Source organism: Hibiscus syriacus, unplaced genomic scaffold, assembly GCF_006381635.1.
Source record: "Hibiscus syriacus cultivar Baekdansim isolate YM2019G1 unplaced genomic scaffold, ASM638163v2 tig00110956_pilon, whole genome shotgun sequence".
In the NCBI taxonomy this organism is placed as follows: domain Eukaryota; kingdom Viridiplantae; phylum Streptophyta; class Magnoliopsida; order Malvales; family Malvaceae; genus Hibiscus; species Hibiscus syriacus.
The window spans coordinates 950,845-973,545 of NW_024062932.1; the positions used below are offsets into that span (position 1 = coordinate 950,845).

The 22,701-nt window shown below is 34.3% G+C and overlaps 2 protein-coding genes and 2 pseudogenes across 3 annotated transcripts; all 4 read right to left on the reverse strand.

Moving 5' to 3' along the window:
* Positions 1–2,456: 2,456 nt before the first annotated feature.
* On the reverse strand, positions 2,457–4,839 carry LOC120148327 (UDP-xylose transporter 1-like). Of its 2 annotated transcripts, XM_039161481.1 has the most exons (9): positions 4,730–4,838; positions 4,548–4,586; positions 4,117–4,237; positions 3,848–4,032; positions 3,710–3,777; positions 3,484–3,616; positions 3,249–3,410; positions 2,893–3,159; positions 2,457–2,722 (listed from the first exon to the last, which is right to left on the reverse strand). In XM_039161481.1, exons 3-9 carry the CDS (start codon positions 4,235–4,237, stop codon positions 2,636–2,638), a joined length of 1,023 nt encoding a protein of 340 aa, XP_039017412.1. In that variant the 5' UTR covers positions 4,548–4,586; positions 4,730–4,838; the 3' UTR covers positions 2,457–2,635. The 2 variants fall into 2 exon arrangements, with proteins under 2 accessions (XP_039017412.1, XP_039017413.1); XM_039161482.1 differs by lacking the exon at positions 2,457–2,722 and having other exon boundaries at positions 2,794–3,159; positions 4,117–4,239; positions 4,730–4,839.
* A 1,134-nt stretch (positions 4,840–5,973) lies between these two features.
* Positions 5,974–9,904, reverse strand: LOC120148329 (annotated as a pseudogene).
* Positions 9,905–13,562: 3,658 nt separating this feature from the next.
* LOC120148384 lies at positions 13,563–15,441 on the reverse strand (annotated as a pseudogene).
* A 2,900-nt stretch (positions 15,442–18,341) lies between these two features.
* LOC120148256 (cytokinin riboside 5'-monophosphate phosphoribohydrolase LOG1-like) lies at positions 18,342–20,800 on the reverse strand. Its single transcript, XM_039161424.1, has 7 exons — positions 20,629–20,800; positions 20,220–20,317; positions 20,071–20,101; positions 19,394–19,493; positions 18,958–19,028; positions 18,731–18,874; positions 18,342–18,601 (listed from the first exon to the last, which is right to left on the reverse strand). Exons 1-7 carry the CDS (start codon positions 20,746–20,748, stop codon positions 18,509–18,511), a joined length of 657 nt encoding a protein of 218 aa, XP_039017355.1. The 5' UTR covers positions 20,749–20,800; the 3' UTR covers positions 18,342–18,508.
* Between the last annotated feature and the right edge of the window lie 1,901 nt (positions 20,801–22,701).

Consider the following 22,701-nt stretch of genomic DNA (forward strand, 5'->3'; position numbering starts at 1 on the left):
CGGGTAAGTTAAAGATTAAACTGTCTTAAAATAGTTTTTTTAATATTAAACTTTAAAAATATACAAAATAAATATTTTATCATATTGTTATTGAATGATGTGGCATGTTAAAATTAATAGATAATAATTCATTTTATCTTCAATTATAATTAAAATTTTCCTTTGATTATTTTTTAATAGTTATGAATAATAATTTAAAAATTAAGAAACTGAAAATTTATAAAGAAAAATATTAAATTCATTAGTAATATTATATGAATGGTCGTTATCGGGGTATTAGAATATGTAGAATGACGGATTGGCAACAGTAAAGCCCACGTCTATGAACAAATGATGCAATCTAACATATCTTTGGTCTTCACTTGCTAGGTAGAGTGCAACATTTGCTACATCCTCAGCCTTAAGATACACACCCTTAGGCCATAAGGCAACAATCAAACCCATCACGGGTTGAGGAACACAAGTATGCTTGAAGCTCAAACCCTGAATAGTTTTTTAGATATTTATTTATTTATTTAAACTTATATTTTTATATTTTTTGTAAAATGGATTTTTTTTCATAATTTAGGTATTGAAGTTAACAAATTAAATCGTGAAATAAGCCTTAAAAATGACATTAGTGAAATATTTATAAAGTGAATATTCATCTTTTTCTTCTAATTTTAACTATATATTATTCAGATAAAAATATAAATACAAAGGTTACAACTGAAAATATAAAAAAGGTAAAAAAATAATACTTTTCTCTTTTTTTAAAAAAAATCATATTTTTACCAAAGATTTAATCAACCTAACATCTAAATATCTAAAATGAGTACATAACTTAAATAATGAATCTATTTAAAAAACTTAAATAATCAATTCATGGTTTGACTTCTGAATTAAATATCTTCCCTCATTTTTATTTAATTTTGTTATATATCTTATTTTATTCAAATTATGGACTTTAAAAAATATCACATATTATATTATATCAGTATTTTTTTGGTAATTATAATAAAATAATGATTTAAATATTAAAATAATGTATATATAACTCATAAATCAAATAGAATATTAAGCCTTGAGAAAAAGAAGAAGAAGAAAACAGGGGTGACAACGAGGGATCAAATTTCCTAATTTTAAGCGGACATCATTCAGGGAGGGCTTTCAAGATACCGTATGGATCAGCTTGGTTGGTGCCTGGTAGAGGTAGCCAACTGATTTGGGTGTCTTTCTCTTTCATTTTAATTTTAGTTTTAACTTGAAATTCATATTGTCGGTACGACATTTCTTTCGTGGAAGATAATAATCTTTTTCTTGCTTTATCGTGTTTCTTCCCTTCACGTTTTGTTTATGATTTTCTTTGTAATTATCGTAAGCTTAAGCCGTTTCAAAATAATTCTGTACTATTTCACGATTTTTAGTTAGTTTTTATATAATTTTTGATGACAAAACTTTCGAGATAATGTTCTGAAATAAATTAATTCACGAGCTAATGCACTCCCAAGATTAATTGCTCAAATAGGGTGCAATCCACAGTGTTGGCCGTAGGTCGCCATGCACTCCGGGCGACCTTGTAGGTCGCCATGCACTCCGGGTGACCTACCCTTGCTCAAACAGAGAGAATGAACGTGTTGCATGGCACATGTACGTCCCAACACATAGGTCGTCATGCACTCCGGGCGACCTACCCTCGCTCGGCTTCCCTCGGATTCCCTCGCATAGCTCGCTCGGTTGCCCTCGGATGCCCTCGGATGGCCTCGGTCGGATGGCCTCGGATGCCCAGCGTGTTGGGACGTGCATGGCACATGCAATCTCTTGTAGCTCGCCGGGCTAGTAGGTCGCCCGGAAGGCATGACGACCTACGGCCAACACTGTGGATTTCACCTTATTTGAGCAATTAATCTTGGGAGTACTTTATCTCGTGAATTAATTTTTTCCAGAACATTATCTCGAAAGTTTTGCCAATTTTTGATCGAATTTGTTCATTTAATTGTGCATTTAAGTATAGATTAAAATGCTCGAATTTAACAAAAATATGAAAAATACCAAAATAAAATGGTAGAATTCAACAGATCCTTTTTATTATTATTTCAGCCCAGTAATAATTATAAATAATTAAAGAAATTAAACTCAAATTTAATTTATTTTTTTCATTAAAATCAAGGTGGTTCACGATCGATAATAAAATATATTTTAAAGTAAAACACAAATTATAAACTATTATTTGTATTTATGAGTGAGATCAAATTTCAATTACGTGATTAAAAAATAAGATAAACAACTATCACATCACATCAGATGTTGATGCTAAAAAAGTATACAATTATACCTACCTAAAACCAAGTATTTTGCATTGCATTTATGTGATATTGTCATTATAAGCAGATTAGTGTAATTTCATTTTGGCCAATGAAAAAAGTGGGGAAAATTTCACTGAAGTAAATACATTTTCACAGGCAAAGAAATGGTAGCAATATGAAGTTGATCAATTACAATCTGCTAATGATTCCTTGACTTGTACACAAAGGTGGGAAGAGGAAGTTGAGATGAAGTGGGAATGAGTGGTTTATTTAAAGAATCAAAAAGTGATTTACTCTTGAGATACAAAATGTTTGAAACAACTCCTTAATTCACAAAGTCCTGTTTTGTTTTAGACAAGGGAATCCTTGTTTGAATTCTTAACCTCATGGACTTCTTTCTCCAGAGCCAGAAATGGTGTTGCATCCTTTTCTTTCATCTGAAAACACACAGACATCAACACGTTCAGATAAAAATGTTATTTTTCCGTGTTTTGGAGGGTACATGGAGCGGTATATCCCATACTCATGTCCGGCGATACATCGGAAAGGGACGTCCGAGATGAGTACTTAAATAAAAATAAAAAGTCGGAGAAATATAGATATATACCTGTGATCCCAAAGAATCAGCTTGCTTCCTTTTGTTCTCTTGGGTGCAAAAATAAGAGTACAAGCCCATCCCAAAAATGGCAATCAAGATTCCAATGATGTTCCTATCTGTGAAAGGGTCATGAAGCAATGTATAGCCAAAGGCAAGAACCAGGCAAGTCTTGAGGTGACCAAGAACTTGATAGGTGACCGGGGATGTTTTGCCGATAACCAAAAATGTACTGAAATTGACAGATACTGAAATAATACACGAGAGGACGATAAATGCCTGCAAAATGTAGAGAAAAGCCAATTCTCATGAGTGATAAGCTGATGAGAGAAGAAAGGAAAGAAAAAAAAAAGGTTTTGGTTCAATACCAAGACTATAGGAGAATATTTATGAGCAAACACATTTTGCTTGGTGAGTAATTGGTCCACCAACGGGCCCGAGACAAAAAGAATTGCTGCTTGAAATGGGGCTGACTGGTACAGCAGCTGTGTTGAAGAGACATTCAGCCTCTTCTGTATTGTGTTTGTCAGCTATATTCATCAAGTTAAGAACAAACTGGAATATGGCTCTGAAATGTATTGTTTGATGAAAATCAAAGGATACAATTTGGCCGACGCAGGTGGTCGCAATGGCGAGGAGCGAAAGGATTGTCCCGACAAGATTGAGTTGCAGATCAGTTATGGAAGCAATGCCAACTCCAACAAGTAAAAGGAAGAGGGACAACTTTATATTTTGGCTGCACATAGTAGAACACCAAGTCACTGATAAAGTTTGAATCTAAAAAAAGCTCAACAATCACAAATGTAAAATAGAGAAGGGAGAAAAAAACCTGAATTGCTTTTTAAGGAAGATGGTTTCCAATAATACTGTGAATGGTATGATTGCAAGTTTTGTCATCTGCCAAGAGAAGCACCACAAAGAATGACCACACAATTTTCAATAATGGGGTTAAATACATGGAGTTAACCTGATAGAATCCTATGGAGTTAAACCCAAGGCTCAAGTTAAGAAGTCCAATGGAAACACCATTGAGGATGCCAAAGAGCATCACGGTCTTCACGTCGATGGGTTTATTTTCAAAAAGATTGAAGCGTTGGGCGGCGTGAAGGGTGCAAAATGTCACCATGAGATGCCAGCTAGTGAGTGTTGTGGCTGAAGGAGGAATGGGGTTAAAGAATAATTCATCTCGGTAATTGTGGTAAATAGCTGAATGATGTTTAAGAATAGACAAATTACCAAAGGGGAATCCAAGATTGCTCATCAAGGCTTTGTTGCAAATGACAATGGAGACCGATGATGCAACTGAAAGGAACAGTGCACCAATAACACCCAGTTGGAAGCTTGACATCTCTCCCATCTCTGGTGAAACAAACAAACTAAAAACAATAACCAATAAATACAGTTTAATGGGTACTAATCATTATAAAATGTAAAGCCAATTTGAAAACTGAATAGTGAATGTTTGGTGGTCAAACTGCAGATTGTTGTATGAGAAAAGAAAGGGTTTGGAATTAACTAATTAGAAAAATGTCTAAACTGTTCATTGACGAAAGCTTTCCTTGCTTGCATGCTTAAGAGAAGGAAAATGCTGTAACTAAAGAAAAGATTGCTTTGAATTAAAAAAAAAAAAACAGTTATGTATGAAGTACAGAGAAAGCAAATTTTACCTTGCAAAGAAGTGGAAAACTATAGAGTTTTAGGAGCCTCTGAAAAGGATTCAAAGAAAGAAAGCAAAACTTTGTTTCATCAAACAGATTCCCACATTTTAAAAAAGAAGAAAAAGTTGATGAGAATGAACAAAGAGAGAGACCTTTGAATAAAGTTGATGAGAATGAACAAAGAGAGAGACCTTTGAATGAGTACAAGTTTGCAAGATAATCCACAGATGGAACCAACTACAACTCCATAAAAGAATCGCCAGAAAAGCACACCGAGTTAGAACAATCAACAGTGAGAGGGGCTTGCAAATAAGCTGAGAGAGGGGGGGGGGGGTTGGTTTCGGCTTGTATGAGAATGTAGGTTTTTAAGCAGGCTATTTATTTTATGTAGATTGCGAAGATTGGTTGGTGCCTAACGCTGTTTTAAAATTTTCAAGTACTGCCTGTTTTGTTTATTTGTTCTTCCAGAAGGGAAGCAAACGGTCAGTTTAAGAAAGGGTGGATTGGCGATGTTGGTCAAAGTGAATGATGTTTTAAGCTTTTCAGATTTTGTGTGGCAGTTCAATGGGGTCTTCCAAACCATGTAATATGGTTGTGCCTTAGCACACAAGGCAGGAAGGTAACATGTAAGTGAGGTACCTGCCTGCTAATGCAAGCAAACCGGCTTGCCATCCTCAAACTCAATTGGTGTTTGGTGAGAACGACACAAAAACAAAAACCCTTCATGTTCACTCCTCAGTGAGGCCCTGGCCTTGGCTTCCTTCACCCATCTACATCACCCTTACCAATCAGGCAAATCAGGAAAAACCTTTTTCATATTTTTCAGTTCCCCTTGCCTTTCAAATAAAGAAATTATGTCAACAAGAAATGATATGCATTATTTTATCATTTACAATGAGATGATTTAATGGTTACTTCACCGTATCATCTCTTTCGAAAATTTATATTCATTGTCGGGATACTATGATATGATTAAACTTCATTCAAAGATACTCAGAATGACTTGTTGTCAGTGGATTTTATATTACTTTTTTATATAGTTTGATAAACTTGATCGTACGTTTTTCGAGCTGTACTTGTGTGACATAATTAAAAGAGCGAATGATGGATAGGAGGAGAGTTGAGGGGGCAATGCTTTGCTGTGCAAATCACGAGTAATTTCTCAGTTTCAACGTCAGATCCAGGGGAAACCGGTTTTGCAACTTGCTTACGGGCGTCACATGAAATGAGAGGAAGTTGCTAAATGAGTTGAGTTCAAACATCCATGCAGCGGTGGATTTCTATATAGTAACCCTTATTACATGGCAAAGCATTGTCCTTTAATGGTTGGCATCTATATCAGATCTCATCATATCTGAAATTCTTAATATAAGAATATATCATCGTCAGAGGCGAGTCCAGGGGATTCGGTCATGACAGATGGAAGTAGAAAAAGGAGCAACTCAAGAGGAAGATAGATATAAAAGAATTTAGTCCCCCTTTTTATAGCTGTAGGAATCTAAGATACAAAATGAATGTGGCTCAGGAAAATGAGTCCACCCTCTTTCAGCAAAAAAAAATTATCTCTCAAACTGAATCCTAACAAACATCTGATGAGGTAATATACATGTACAAATGGGGGTGCAAGGACTTGGAGAAAAAGAAATCAATAAAAATAAACAATTACTCCTTTCCAAGCTGAGCAAGGTTTTCATTGTCTGCAGCTGCGAGTCGTTTCTGAAACATCGCCCATTCGTTTTTGCACCTTGCTCTAACCTGTGAATAGAAAAGGAAGAAAGAAACAAGTTAGCTTAGAGATTCCATCCTTCTTTTACAAAAGAGAAGTTTCAAATCTTAAGAATAACTTTCAAAATGTACATAAAATGATGTCAAGATTCATAATATGCATTACCCCTTCCCAAGGAGCTTTCCCATCCTCCAATTTTACCTGAAATTCAACGAAACACATAGATTAAAAGCCATATTCATATAATTAATAATTCACATAATCATTTGGTATTGAAACCAAAATTATCTGGTAAGCTGATGAGAACTCACCTGGTTCCCAAGAGAAGGGATTACTTGATGAATAATCCACTGTGAATCTACCACACCGATTTTTTCATGTGCAGGCTGTGAAGAAGAAAATGGCAATTAAGTGCAAGAGAAAATATGAGGCAGGCTGAGATAAACATGAAGCTTTCTAAGAGGAGCCAGCTCGGCATGTTATTAGATTGTTGAAACAATTACAATCTCACTAGAAAATTTAACAACTTTTAACAATTTTAATAAGTTAACCAATTTGAACATTCTGATTTAGTTGTCATAAGAATGCCTTCATAAATTCAAGTGTTGCTGATTTTCCAAGGAAGAGTTTCCAAAAAGAGCTGGGTTCTTATATTGTTTTCTTTAGAGCAGTGAATAGCAAAATAATGGTAAAAAAAGACGGAGAAACCACTAACCTCAACACATCTTCTGAGAGCAAAATCCAGTCCCCACCCATGCACCAGATCATTCTACAAGAAAAAGATTCATTAAGCATTTCGTTAGCATCAACAGGAAAGAGCTCAAGAAATTGCACCACGTTATTAAGCATCCATACACCAAGAACCTGATTTTTGGTAGTATCATAAGTAAGTAGCTCAGGGAATTGTACCAAGTTATTAAGTAAAATTTTAGCAAACAGTATTCTAAGATCCTAATCTGTGTCTTCAATCTTAATCCCGTCATTGGAAAAGTTGAGAACTTAGGGAACTCATACCAAATGTGCTGGTAAGTGAGCCAGTTCAAATCTGATTTAAGTTTATTTATTTACTTGGGCGTGTATACAATCTGGCTAAAGTCCACAGAATTCTTGACTATACTTTACCTGAATCATATGCCACACACATCTCCATGCCTCCCGAGAAAATACAGGTGCCATAATTTCCACAAAACTGAGAGAAAGCAAACAATGTTGAATGTACCAAGAGAAAAAGAGGACAGCCGGTTGAAGGAAAATCAACAGTGGCATGCATCAGAAATACTGCTCATTCATAAGTATGATCGGTTTTGCTGATTATTTGCAAGATACATTATGCATGTGAGTGAGTGAGAGAGAGCATACGCAGCACATGGGGGCAAATCTCCTCTGTAACCCTGTGAACCAAGTTCAAATGCACAATTTCAGATGACACCCAAAAGAAAATTCCATTTGTGAATGCTAAAGTAACTGCAACTTTATATGGCTAACTGATAGAGAGAGCCTACTTGTGAACTTCTTTGTCACCTCTCCTCTTTGTCATCTGCCATGTCAATCCATTATTGGGCTCCAAACCTGGTTGTGAGATCTCCAGACCATGCTTCTTGACCAGTTGTATGTATCTGGTAATTTGAGTAGAGAAAGTAAGAAAGAGACATGTACAATCTAACTGGCTTATAGGACAAACCTCTCCGAATTGAAGTGTTCCACTCCCAGGTCTTCATCCCAGATGAAAATATATTCATAAGCGGAAACAACATCTGGATGCAAAAACCTTTTTGCATACCACCTAATAAAATATATTCATTAGCAGGAATATTAGAACTAGCAGCAAATTACCATCCACCTAACAAGGAAGCAACTAGAATTCAAGGAAGCAAGGAATAGGCAAAAGGTTACACTTTCTTAAAAATTCCTCCAACTAAAACGACCCAGAAACATAAACCATTCTGCCCGCAATAAAACTTACCATTTTGTTTGCTTCTTTACACTAACATGGATTGCATTCTTTGACCACTCAAATTGGGCCCATTCAGTCGTCCACCCATCATAATGAAAAAGCAAGATTTGGAAATCCTCAGAAAACTACCACATGTAAGAATACATAAGCATCAAAAACCCTGGAAAGAAAAAATTAGAAAGAAAAATGGAATGTCCCATTGTCTGACCTTTTTAACACATTTATCTATATTATTCCTCTGATCAATACCAACTGTAAATGTCACTAAATACTTCGGTTTCTTCTTCAGATCCTGCAGAGTCGAGGAAAACCATGATAAGAGACACCTATTAATCAAGAATATTAACACACATGGATGTATCATTTAGCATCCAGAAAGACATGTTCCAAAACTGGAATGACAGTGATTTATGGGCAAAATAGTCCTCTTGCACCAGAACTTTTCCTTTGGAATTTGGAAAGAACATGATAAACTGGCATGTAATGTTCCTAGTTGATAAAGATATCAAAAGAAAAAGAAAATTCCTGCCAGTTTCAGTTACTTAGATGGTATCACTTAAGCACCAGGGTTATGATCTTTCTACGTAAATATCACTTGTGGATTATACCTCACTAGGTTCACCCCATAGTCTGCGCAGGTAAAGGTCAGTTTCTGAAACAACAATTCCAGGAGGTAACATTTCTGCACCACGAGGATTTGTAGGAACATAAATCTGGAAAACACAGAAGCAGAAAACAATTAACAAAATGGATCAAAACCAAGCACTGTGCAGTGTTTGTGAACAAAGAGCTCAGCTTCACACCAGAACCCAGAAAACAAGTATATTATACTCAAGCTGATCTAAGAAAAAATATATTGGTTCAAAAACAGCGGTGAAGAAAAGTTTCACTGATAATTTGAAAAAATATTTCATTTGTGTCAATAAAATGTCTTCTCCTTCCAAATAACAAAAGATTAAAACAGCAAAGGGAACAGAGGGTAATCAAACAGGCACCTTAGGTAGATTATTTGTGGTTCTATCAGGAGACCTGACTATAAAGTCTTGGTCATTAGATATGGATACATCAAAAGCTGATCTAAGGCTTGAAGGTGAGCGAATCTGCAGTGAGTGAAAACAAATCATATGGATGATATATTGACTGCAGAATAGCTTGATTACTAATGAAGGAAAACATACCTTGTAAAGGGAAACTGATGGAAATGAAACACCAATAAAAAATCCTAACACAATTCCAAGAATTGTTGCGATAACAAGCCTGGCTCTACCAATTGTTTTCTTAAAAACTCCACTGCCAAGACAATTAGTTTAGTAAAAGGAGCCCCAAAAATTGTTCATCATAAGCAATAAGCCAGAAAAATGTAGCAATTCAGGAATCAAGACACACAAGAATGATGTAAGGTTCAAAACAAAATATTTCCAAAAAAAGAAGAATTCAAATCCAAGAATGGTTGCAAAAAATTATTCTTTTCACTTTAGTTGATCTATTTGTTTTATCTTTGAAGTGTCTAATAGTGAAAGGTAGGTAACAATTAATAAATCCGAACCTGCGGTGCATGGTGCCCATGTCTGTATGCTCTCTCGTGCTTGATTTAAAAGATTACATAACCACAAGGACAATTATCTCCCATAAGAACCATCAGGAGAAAAACCGGGAATCTTCAAAAACACCAACACAAAGTTCCTCTAGGTTTCAACTGAGCTTGATCTTTGATCAGTGCGATGTCCCGAGCTTCAGTATATATTACAAAAAACAGCTAAGCTACAAACAAAAGATATCCAACACTTTATTTTCAAAAGGGTGTCTCAGATTAAACTAATATAACAAATTTACAATATTTTAGACGGGTAGAAAATAAATCTAGAACACCAATTAAAAGTTTCATATGTTTCGTAAGACAATGCCAATAAATATCAAATCCAAAAAATTAACACACTAGTCAATCAAGTCGCCATATTAGTTGTTACTTTACCTGAAGCAAGGATTAACATTTCAAAGGATTAAAACCCAAGAAATAGTTCAATATGTTTGAGTATACTGTTACACTACAATACTGTAAAATCTTGAACTAAAAACGTATGCAAAACTTTCTTAAATACTAGCTATCTTAAATTCCTCTATTTATGATGTTTTAACTCTCCAGAGTAACTCCATTATGCTTTACCACTTTGGGGTTCAAGCCATTTTCCTAAATCCCAAACCGCAAATGACTTTAATTTAAAGTAATAAAACAAACGCCAAATTACAGAGTAAACGTGAATACTCAATTAATCAAAAATTAAAATCTGCAACTAAAAAGATGACATGATAACTATCATCCGAGGAAAAACGTACAGCCTTTTCATTCAATTTCTGATCTGCATATTGAAAAAAAACTTTCCTGGTCACGTTCAACAAAACTCAGATGTTTGAACAAAGAGAAGGGTTTCAATTGAAAGGTAAAAATACCTTTTTATAAGTAAATGGCAATACTAGATTCCAAGATCAAAGCAAAGAAGAAGGGAACAAAGTACATGCATAACATTTTACACTTCAAGTAATTATTTTAATGAAATAACACACGGCCCACAAAGAAAATTCAAAATTCGAGAAGAAAAGCCTAGGGTTAGAAGCATACTTTGTTCTTTTTTCTATTGAGGATCAGTTGATCCTGATCTTATACCACAACCAATAACAGGGAGAGCAGAAGCGTGGTTTTTCTAATAAAATCTTATGTTTGAAGACCAAGAAAGATGGATAGAGAAAAACACTGGACAGATTTTACCATTTGGCCGGGTATTTGTTGTCTTTGGGATGGACTTATCTTAATACCCAATTAATTAATTAATTGTAAAATATATTAAAGATTATTAAATTATATTTAAATATTTATTTTAATTATTAAACTCTTAAAATTGATAGAATAGTCTTTAAATTTATTAAATTATTACAAATATATTATTAGATTTATTGAATTTTATAATTTACAGTAATATTATAATAATTATTATATAACTTTTGAAAAGTTAATAAATGAAATTTACAACTTGACCGAGCATTTGTTATCTTTAGGGTGGACTTATCCTTGATATTAAATTAATTAATTACAATAAAAGAGCTAAGCAGTCTATTATTGTTACTAAATATTTACCTTTTCATTAAAAGTTACGGCCATAGTTTGTACTTAAAAGGAGATGAGGTATTTTTATTATTATTATTTAAGATTAAAATATATTTATTGAATTAGAAATCATGTAATTTGCATAAATTAAACAATCTTAGTAGTTAAAAAAGATAGTTTTTATATTTAGTGGTTTCTAGTTTGAGCATTGGTATGATTTGTTTGAGCGTTCGTTGTCAAATTGATTAAGAACTTTTTGAACAAATATTACTTTGTAATCACATTTAAATTAGTCAAAAAAATTCATTATGCAATCTAAGTAGTGAGAGAGAGTGTTATTCTTTTTAAAAAATTTTGAATTTGAGTAGTTGTATTTGTAGTGTGTGCGCGATTCATTATTATTAATAGGCTAAATTTTTTTATGAATAAATAATATCTTGCAATTAATAAATAGTTAGGTGACTAAAATGGAAATAAAATAATAGATGGATGACTAAATACATAGTTTATTCTAAAAATAATGTTATTAATTATATGGTAAACTACGCATTTAGTACCTAAACTATCAGTTTTGGTCCGTTTTAGTACCTAAACTTTTAATTTTTTCAAAACCATACCTAATATTTAATTTTTGTTTCATTTTAGTACCTCAATGTTAAAAACTTAGCTATTTGGTACCTAAACTATCAATTTTGGTCTTTTTGAGTACTTAAATTTTCAAAAAAAAAAATCAAAATTTAACATTAAATTTTGAACAGTGGTACTAAAATGAAACAAAACTAAACTTTACGAATGCTTTAAAAAAGTGAAAGTTTAGGCACTAAAACGGATCAAAACTGATAGTTTAGGTACAAAATGTGTAATTTATCCTTAATTATAATTAAATAATTACTTTTATTATTAGAAATTAATTTTTCAAAAATTTTTTATTAAATAATTACTTCATTACTTGAGTATCTAATAAATTTTGGGGTAAAGTACACAAGTGATCCCCCAACTACAAAATACCGCTTTGTTGAGTCTCTCAATTATCAAAAGCTATAAAATGATTTTCCAAGTACATGACATTGCTTTGTCGTGTCTCTTGTCTATTAAAAGTTACAAAATGTTCATATGACTATTCATTATGTTCCAAACTCATCATTTTTCATTAAAATCTTAATAGTAGTTTGAGCAGAATATTAATATATTGTCTGAGATATGATAATTGGTTGAGATTCTAAGATCAAGTTTTACCAAATTTCAAACAACAGATTAATATCCAGCTCAGGCTGTCATCAAATTTTTAACGAATAAAGACGGATTTGGAACATAATGAATAGTAGGTGATCATTTTGTAACTTTGAATAGTCGAGGGACTCAACAAAGCAACATCCTATAATTGAGGGACCATTTTGTAACTTTTGATAGTTGAGAGACTAAAAAAAATACCCTATAATTGGGGACCATTTGTGTACTTTACCCTAAATTTTATCTAATTGAAAATTTTGAAAAACCTGGCCTTTTGTTTGTTCCAATTTATTTGTTTTGCTGCGTAGTTATATTGAATTATAATTTGATCAGTTGACACTTAACAGTTGTCAGGCTTTAAGGGATGGTTTGTGGAACATTTGACATTTCTTCAATGTCGCGTATTGGTTGGGTCTTTTGTTTTATTCTTCCTAAATTTTCTACATATTTATCAGGTAAAACAATACTTATATAGTGGATTAGGTTAATAGTAACAAAGCCAAATTTACTGCTTGATTAAATTTTGATACTTTATTCCTAAATTAGTATTTTACAAACTTTAGGGGCTATCCAATACTAATGTAATATTTACTTCAAGCCATGAAATTTATCAATTATTATTATTATTATAAATGTTACAAAATAATAATGTTGTGGTAATATTTTGTAATAATGTTATAAAATGGTCAAATAAAAATATTAAATTGTTACAAAATAATAATACATTTATCAAATATTATTATTATTATAATGTTATGGTAATATTTTGTGATAATTTAATAATTATTTTATAATTTTTAGTTAACAATAGTTGGTTGTTCTAGTAATGCATTTTATAGAAAGAAAATGGTGGTTTGATTCAATTTTTTGAAGACAATTAATTACAATTTACAGCAGAGCCAGTTCTGGGTTCATAGAAAGAAGCCATGGTAAAACCTTTGCTTCCCATTGTTTTGTCTCCCTTTAATGGTTTCCATTGATTTTCATATCAACAAAAATATTAAATTTTGGTAAGTTTTCTTTTTAGATAAAGGAATAAAGAATAACAAATAACAAACGGGTCCAATCATATGAATTTCGAGCATTGTTGTGGCAGACTCGTTATATGGTCAACTGTCACAATCTCTGTAGCATTGTTGCATCGCAATACATCTTGACCCAACTTTGCACCAGCTGCCTTGAGCCCTTTGAGTGACATAGGTTGGTTGAAAAGGTTAAGTGATGGCAGCTTGGAGGCCGGAGGTAACTTCCCATTAGGCAACAGGGTCTTGAAATCTTCCACCAGCAACGAGACTTCGAAATCGGCTTTATCATGTCGAACAACGTTATCCTTTGCGCTGATATGAGCCCCTTGTTCCATATGGTTGGTCGAAAAGCTCGCTTGGTTGGGGAAGTTGGGATAGAGGCGAACGTATCCTCTAAGGTACATCATGTTAATGCGGAACTTCTTCCACGAAGCTTGCCATCCGTTTGTCCTCGACTTTGGGATTTAAATCGGATTCGCTTTGGCGTCTTCGGTGAATCTCATGTTCTTGTACACATAGAATTCTCTCCAATGTTTGGGGAAGAATACTGCACCCCAACTACAAGATAGCTGGTGAAGGTAAGGTGTATTAGGGTGAATCTGCTTAAAGAATTCAGTTGCGTTCCATCTTGGCCTCTCTTTCACAACTTCGACTAATCGAGGAGTGTAAAGAGAGATAGATGAGAGCTCAGGAAAGGATACTTGAGGGTCATAGTGGTAGGCCAAGAGAGCATATTTAATCCATAGATAGTAGTAAGAAGAGACTTCGATATCGTCCTCAAGTAGTAGACCGTAATCGTCATCCGATGTCGGATACCAACTCTCGCTAACCGCTCGAATTAGCTCTCCTTGAATTATTCTCCTTCTGAGGGTTTTAGGGCCATGAGGCTATTGAAATTAGTCTACAAGTTTAATAGTTGCCTCATCCACTTTACTGTCCATATTGAAGATGATAGGTATCTCATCTCCAATGTAGTACGCATCACTCATAGATTTAAGAAGCCTTGTTAAGGAAGGTGCTCGGTTTTGAGTAATTATATTGATCGAGATCCGCATCTGGTTCCAATCTGCAACACAAAATGATCATTTAGGTGATTGTTCTTCATAAAAAAGAAAGAAATAGTTTTTGATTATCAAGAATCTTCTAAGAACATATTTGACATTCTTACTTTGCAAAGCTGTTGATCTTAGATCAGCAATCCATAGAACCTTTGAGACAGAAGGCCTCGGTAAAAGTACGACTGCAATGCCATTTGAATTTATCTCAGATGTCATCTTCAAAGCCTTTTGCACATTGGGATCAATGTCTCTCACTGTGATAATCACACTGGGGTTATGAATTTTGAACAATCCTTTCAAACTAGAGTATACTGCTTGCAGAACTGGGACCTCGGAGTTTGATGTTCCCGAAAGTGCTCCTAATTGTAAATCAAAAATCTTAAATCTTCGCTCTTTGCAGACCGATTTTGGCCAGTTTAGAGCTACTGCAACATCTTCACAAGGGCATAAATTGCCTCCAAAAACTACAATATAAGCCTTCTTTCCTACAGAAGATCTGAATTTTTCGAGCAGCGGTGCAAGTGTCTTGACCTCGTCAACATTGTGAGCATAAAAGAGAGCATCGATCTTTTGAGGGTGCATTGCAGCCCACTGAGTCACATAACCAGTAGTTAGCGCCCTCCAGCATTGTTCATCTCTAACTTGAACTATGTCCTTGAAGATCTCTATGGTTTCCGAGACATAAGCAAGCCTGTGTTCACTATCACCCGATGCTTCTTTGTCGGTCGGGTCAACCGGAAGAACAAATGAGCCTGCATTTCTATACTTCTGAAGCTGATAGCTGCACAAGTTTAGAACAGAAAAGGTCATCCAATGCTTATAACACTGTTTTACATATGATTAAAAACCATATACTTCAAAGTATAAATCCACAGAATTGAAGAAAAAAAAAGGTCATGTTTATGTGTCCAATTTAAGGGGGAAAATCTCCCTTTAATTTTTGATTTATGGAAAATAGTGTCTGCAAAGAATTAAACATAAACAACCCAAATTAGCAATATTCAAAGAGAACACAGAGTAATTAAAAATAAAATAATAACCAATTAAAACACTCATCATGGTACCAGACTATCTGAATAATAACATCCCTCAACGACTTGTTGATTTCATTTTCTAGTGTATTTTCTAATTTTTCCATTAGATTATGTTTTGTTCAAATTAATAGTATATATATATATATATATATTCTTTCTTTTTGTCTTCGATTTTAACTGTTAACTATTTTAGTTTCACATTTTTATCAAATACTTACTTTAACTGTTTTAACAGACAAAAAATTAAATGAATATATAATTATCTTATGTTTGACTTTGCCATAAACATTATGTATATATGTGTTTGATTTTATATTTCAATATCATAAATGCTAAAAATTCTAAAAAATCATTCAAAACCATAATACTACTTAATTATAAGCTAATGATATAAATTAAAACTTGAAAATGGTTGTCCCTTGTTCCCATATATAATGGGGTAAGGGGAGGTAAGATAGTAGACTACCCCCAACACTAGGTTGAGAGCAGCTTCCATAGGAGACCTCCAAATTATGAAATGACCATCCAGCTTAGTTGGTAGAGCACAAGGTTCTTAACCTTGAGGTCGTGGGATCGAGTCCCATGGAGGGCATTTCATAATTTGGAGGTCTCCTACGGAAGCTGCTCTCAACCTAGTGTTGGGGGCAGCCTATTATCTTACCTCCCCCTTACCCCATTACATATGGGAACAAGGGACAACCATTTAAAACTTGAAAATAATAAAATATATCTCTCCCTTCATGATTAATTATGTCATATAAATGCATCACGAAAAACATATTTTCTAAAATGTATGATTTTATCCTACATAACATAGAAATATATTATTTTTATAAATAACCATGAGGGGTACTATAATTATAAATAAAAATATTAATATATTTTAACATCAAAGCCGCTATGTGCTTACCTAAATTTTTAGTGGAATAGTGCCTAAACACTGACCGGTCACGTAGGAAGAGGCTTCATATCATTTATGGGTTACATATGCATGGTGATCATGAATAGGATGAGGTGATTGGTGATCCATGTTTGATTTTTGTATTAACAATAATCAATCATGTTTGGATTAAATCACATGTTTTTTTTAAATATAATAATAGTAGTAGTGATAATAAGGAAGAAGCAATTTTAGAAAGAGAAAATCGCCTCAGTGACCAAAAATGCCTTATAATATACGATTTTAACCAACTTTTTTTTGATTTGTCAAAATGACCAACAAAATCGCAACGCGATATCAAAACCGCAACGCGATTTAGAAAAGCGCAACGTTGAAAAGAAGATCGCAACACGATCTTCCAAGAATCGCAATGCGATTCATAAAATCGCAACGCGATCTTCCAAGAATCGCAACGCGATTCAGAAAATCGCAACGCGATTCAGAAAATGAGTAAATTCTTTAAAAAGTTGTTGCATTTGTTTCTTTCTTAAGAATTTTCTCTAAAAAGATAGTATCCGCGCGGACGTGTCGAAGACACGTATTACCATTACCATTACCACGACCACGACCACGACCACGACCACGACCACGACCACGACCCGACCCGAGACGAGACGGCGGCGGCGGCGGCGCGCGAGAGTCCCCCTTGTTCTCTTTCACTCAACAAGGAAATGGGAAATCCAAGCCTTAAATACACTTCCCAATAGTGTTTCCAATACTATGTGGGATTGAGCATTACTCAACACTTCAAAGAAAATATAGCAATTTTTGTAGTATTTTCCCACTTAATCCATATCTAAAAATATTAAAACATTTTATCAAGAGAATTAAAAGAGTTGTAGATATCTACATTTCAATTCAAACTTATACATATAGTTTTAATATGATAAAATGTTTTAATATTTTTAAATATGGATTAAGCGGGAAACATGCTACAAAAATTGCTATATTTTCTTTGAAGTGTTGAGTAATGCTCAATCCCACATAGTATTGGAAACACTATTGGGAAGTGTATTTAAGGCTTGGATTTCCCATTTCCTTGTTGAGTGAAAGAGAACAAGGGGGACTCTCGCGCGCCGCCGCCGCCGCCGTCTCGTCTCGGGTCGGGTCGGGTCGGGTCGGGTCGGGTCGTGGTCGTGGTCGTGGTCGTGGTCGTGGTCGTGGTCGTGGTCGTGGTCGTGGTCGTGGTCGTGGTCGTGGTCGTGGTCGTGGTCGTGGTCGTGGTCGTGGTCGTGGTCGTGGTCGTGGTAATACGTGTCTTCGACACGTCCGCGCGGATACTATCTTTTTAGAGAAAATTCTTAAGAAAGAAACAAATGCAACAACTTTTGAAAGAATTTACTCATTTTCTGAATCGCGTTGCGATTCTTGGAAGATCGCGTTGCGATTCTTGGAAGATCGCGCGATTTTCGGAATCGCGTTGCGATTCTTGGAATCGCTTCTTGGAATCGCGTTGCGATTTTCTTAATCGCGTTGCTTTTCTAAATCGCGTTGCGGTTTTGATATCGCGTTGCGATTTTGTTGGTCATTTTGGCAAATCAAAAAAAAGTTGGTTACAATCGTATATTATAAGGCATTTTTGGTCACTGAGGCGATTTTCTCTTTTAGAAATTGACCTATAGAAAACGGAATGCATTTAATCAGGAAGAAGCGACTTATACAACATAACTCCAACACACCCATGGGACAAATTTCTTTCCATTTCAACTATGCCAAAAAGAAAATTTAGCATTACATAAATCAAAATTCAACTTCAAAACATGTTAATCGAGTATATATAGTTTTATCAGAAAATAATTAAATACATTAACAATCCCTACCTCTCACTCTCTATATTTCAGGAAAAATTTTGGTTTCCTAAAATTACTTCTCCCGAAATATGTCATTTGTCAAACATCTCGCCTTATCTTGAAATTTCACATTTTGTTGGATAATTTAACTGTTCCGTCTCCCAATTTAGTTTTGAAGCTACTCTCTCGTGCCTGGGTTCATACTCCTGAATATTAAAACAAACAGCATGTTAGTGTCCACAAAAGGAATGGAAAATCGTATAGTAGTTACCGAGCTTCACTCGGCACGAAAACTTGCTAGTCTAACGTATAGGGGAAAAAGCAAAATGAGAAACCTCCATATTTTGGACCAGTTGTTTTGCAGTGGGAGCGGAGACTATGATATGGCGAGCATTAGGACTGATGAAACCTTCTTCCACTGCTTTGTCAATGAATGACAACAATGAGTTGTAGTATCCATTCACATTCAACAATCCCACCTTCAATTCCAACAAATAATTTTAGTTTAATTAATATATTTTTAAACAATCAAACGGGATTTTTTTTCCAAAAAGAAAAATACCGGTTTGTCGTGGATTCCAAGTTGAGCCCAAGTTATGACTTCAAGAAGTTCTTCGAGAGTTCCATAGCCACCTTCACGGGATACAACTCATTGGCGTAAAATTAATGGGCTCTAGAATATTTAATCCATAGCAAAAAGGGCTAAAGTTGTAAATTGCATTAGCAAAAAGGGCTTTTTTGATTGAGGGGCACAAGCATGGGAGTGGCCCATAAGTGGTCCAGGAAAAGGACCTCCGAGGGCAACGCAAAGCTATCAAACAAAGATTGATTAACGGTATGGTACACAATTCTGCAAAAGCCTATCATTATTTAATCTGTCAAAGGATAGAGGAAGGACCATTTTTAATCGATAATATCTGGTTGAAGCAACTTAGATTATTTCGAATTCGACATCACATGACAGAATATGCTATACGAAAAATAATTAAAACGCGTACCGGGTAAGGCGATGAAGGCATCAGATTGTCTAGCCATCTCTGCTTTTCTTTGGTGCATGTCTGCTACTGCCTTTACTTCCCCCACTGTTTCTCCAGTGATCTTCAAATGTTTAATAGCCACCAACGCCAAAGTGTTAGTGATGAGAGTGGTGGGCTCAAAATCCCAAATTAGCATACTTTTACTCGGCAAGTCAACACCCAATTTCACAGCAAAAGGAGGGGAAAAGAAAAGAAGAAATGTGAAGAAAATACATGCACCATATAAACCTGATTCTATACTAAGAATGAGAATCTTGGTGTTGGCCAAATAAACACCATTGGAAAGGGGACAAGCAAAATGGTGAAGACCCATTTACACACTCAGGTGGAATGGAATTCATTGATAAGAAAAAGGTGAAAAACGGGGAACAGATAATTTCAGGACCAACCAAAAAGTCTAAATTGGAAACTGCATGTGTGTGTCAAAAGGGGCAAAGTCTGAAAACCCATGTTTACAAGATAACAAAAGTGGGGTAGAAATAGATGTAATGGGAGCTACCACTATAAAAAAGAAATAATACTTTTTTATGTATAAAGAGATTAGCAGATAATCTTCTTCTTCTTTAGATTAATGTTTACTGAAGATAAATTTAGTAAAATACTTCAAAATTATACAATGCAAAATGGAAGAGACGTACCTCTCTTGGCATAAGTGTTTTAGGAATCACTCTGCAGACATTAAACATGAAGAACAACCCAAGACAATATTAGAACTAAACTTTCCATTTTTGAGTTATATGTTTTCGATTTTTTTTTTTTTGAATAGCAGAAAGGAGGAAATGCCTACCCAATGACATGGCGGCCGCCATCGAAAACTGCTTGAGAAATCAAACCCATTAATCCGATACTTCCACCTCCATAAACAAGATCAATGTTTCTCGATACCTTCATTTGGAGAAAAAAAGGGAAAAATTAACATTTCAATATGTTTCTTTGGATTTAACTAAAAACCTGCAACATCTGGTATTTTCAGCAAAAATACATTTTAGTTCACTTGATGGGATGAGTTTCATGCTAATCATATGTCTTTGTGATTACAGTAAACCCCATCAAACTAAACGAAAATTACTAAACCCAGAAAGTAATAAATGGAAAAGACATGCAAAGGGATCAAGGCAGAATTAAAGAAAACACAGAGAAACAAGACAGCAAAGCAGAGTTGAAACAGAATTAAAGGAAGGCAGAGAGTAACGTACCAATTCCCTGCCGAGCTCAATAGCAGCTTCTTTATAACTGCTCTTCTTTCCGGGGCTACTCCCGCAGAACACGCAGATTCTCTTGAACTTTGATTCTTTCATTTCCATAGCTCCCTCCATTTACTTTCTTTCTCTTTTCTGTTTTGATTTTCCCTATCAAAAGAGAAAACAAAATCCTCTGGTTCAATGAAGGAAGAGAAATGGAAGATATTGACAATTTGGGGGTGTGATTTGGTGTGCATATATAACGCCAGGAGAAGCCACTAAGGTGGTGGTTGTAGACTAGCATGCGTAAATCCCATGCTCTAATAGTCCATTGCTGCCCCCCTTCACGAACAAAAGTGAAATGATTTACTCACCCTCTGTTTTATCCTTTTAACTCACCCTCCAATCAAATTGCACTACCATTCTCACAGGGTTACACGATAGTATTTATCTTATCTCAATTCTAGATAAATTTAAATATATTTTTGTGATCACCATTTGTTTATAACTTTTTATGTAAAATTTATGCATTCTTGTATCTTTCAAATGTTTTATATCGTTTACGTGCTATTATTATGTAATATTATGCATACATAGTATTAGTATACATGTAATAAATATATTCTCCTGAAAATTATAAAAAAAAAATCCTATATCGAGAAATTCTTTGTTTCAATACAAAATTACCAATTTCCTGGGATCTAGTCAGCCAAGTGAATGTCCATCCCCATCCCCATCCCCTATATGAAATATTTTTAGGTGTAAAATTCTTTAAAAATCAAAGGCATAACATGAGATTTTAGTTAAAAGATTAATGTTTTATTTAGCATTTTCATAAAAAAGTAATTTAATTTTTTTTGGACAATCGGTGATCAGAATTAACTAAAACAAAAACAAATAAAGATCAAAATAAAATTTGTAAATAATTAAGAATTAAATTATAATTACTCATAATTTATCATCACTCGCAGAAGAATCTTCTCCCACTGTCGACACGTGTACTATCCCCCCCGCAAAAAAAAATCAGGATGACAATGTACCTTCCAAGTTCCGTTCCATGTGAATAATTTGGTAAGAAAAATGACCAAGTAAGACATTTATTATTATTATTTGTCCAGAAAATGTCAGAACTTACCATTCCAAGGTTGACACCTATTCAAAACTATTCTAAATATGGATAAATTGACTTTGGCCAAATTTGGTAAAAAATCAAAAACACTTTTTCTATGTCTATCACGTCCTCTCTTTCTCTCCTCACACTCAATAAAATTTGAGCTCGAAGTTGAAGCTGTTGTGGTGCCCATAATATTGAAAAATTAAAATTTTGATTTTGATTCGGTTTAAAAATTGATTTTAATCGATTCAATTTTAAAAAAAAAATCACGTGATCAATTTAAGAAAAATGGGGTTGCTTGATCATTTTATGTCTAGAACTTCATAATTATCCCATTTGTTTTGTTGGATAAGGTCTCATGAAAAATGCATTCGAGTATTATTAATTGCTAAAACTGAGGGGTTCCACTTAAGATATAATGGTGGATTCATAGTCGGAGATAAGTGATTGATCCCCACTGCTTTCCCACTTTCCATCGTCCATTGATATGGGCATGCCTTTTGGCCATTGTCTTTTCCACTAGTACAACATGTTCCCTTTTGTCACACCGCCATTTAGAAAATACTATTAGAATCTTTGTTGGTTTCTCGACTTTTGGAACATGTAATTAATGCAACATATGATGTATACAAATTCCATGTTCCCGGTATGTCTTAATGATGGGATTTAGTAATGCTTGTTGCAAGCCACACCATTAATTGATTCATACGTGTGAGAGTTGCTTAGACTTGGAGAGATTCAAACACCTGATTAATCATTTATTTTTCTTAATTAATCAACATTGCTTAGTTCATTTAATTTGCTAACTGCTTGCGACTTTTTTTCGGGATAATTAATTGCATGTGACTCTTGCTTTCTACTTCACATGGCTTTCTTGGCGGCTTATTAAGACATTAATAGGCTAAATTCCCTAGCATGGAGGGAAATCATATATATATATATATATTATTAAATTTTGATTACTTCACCTTATT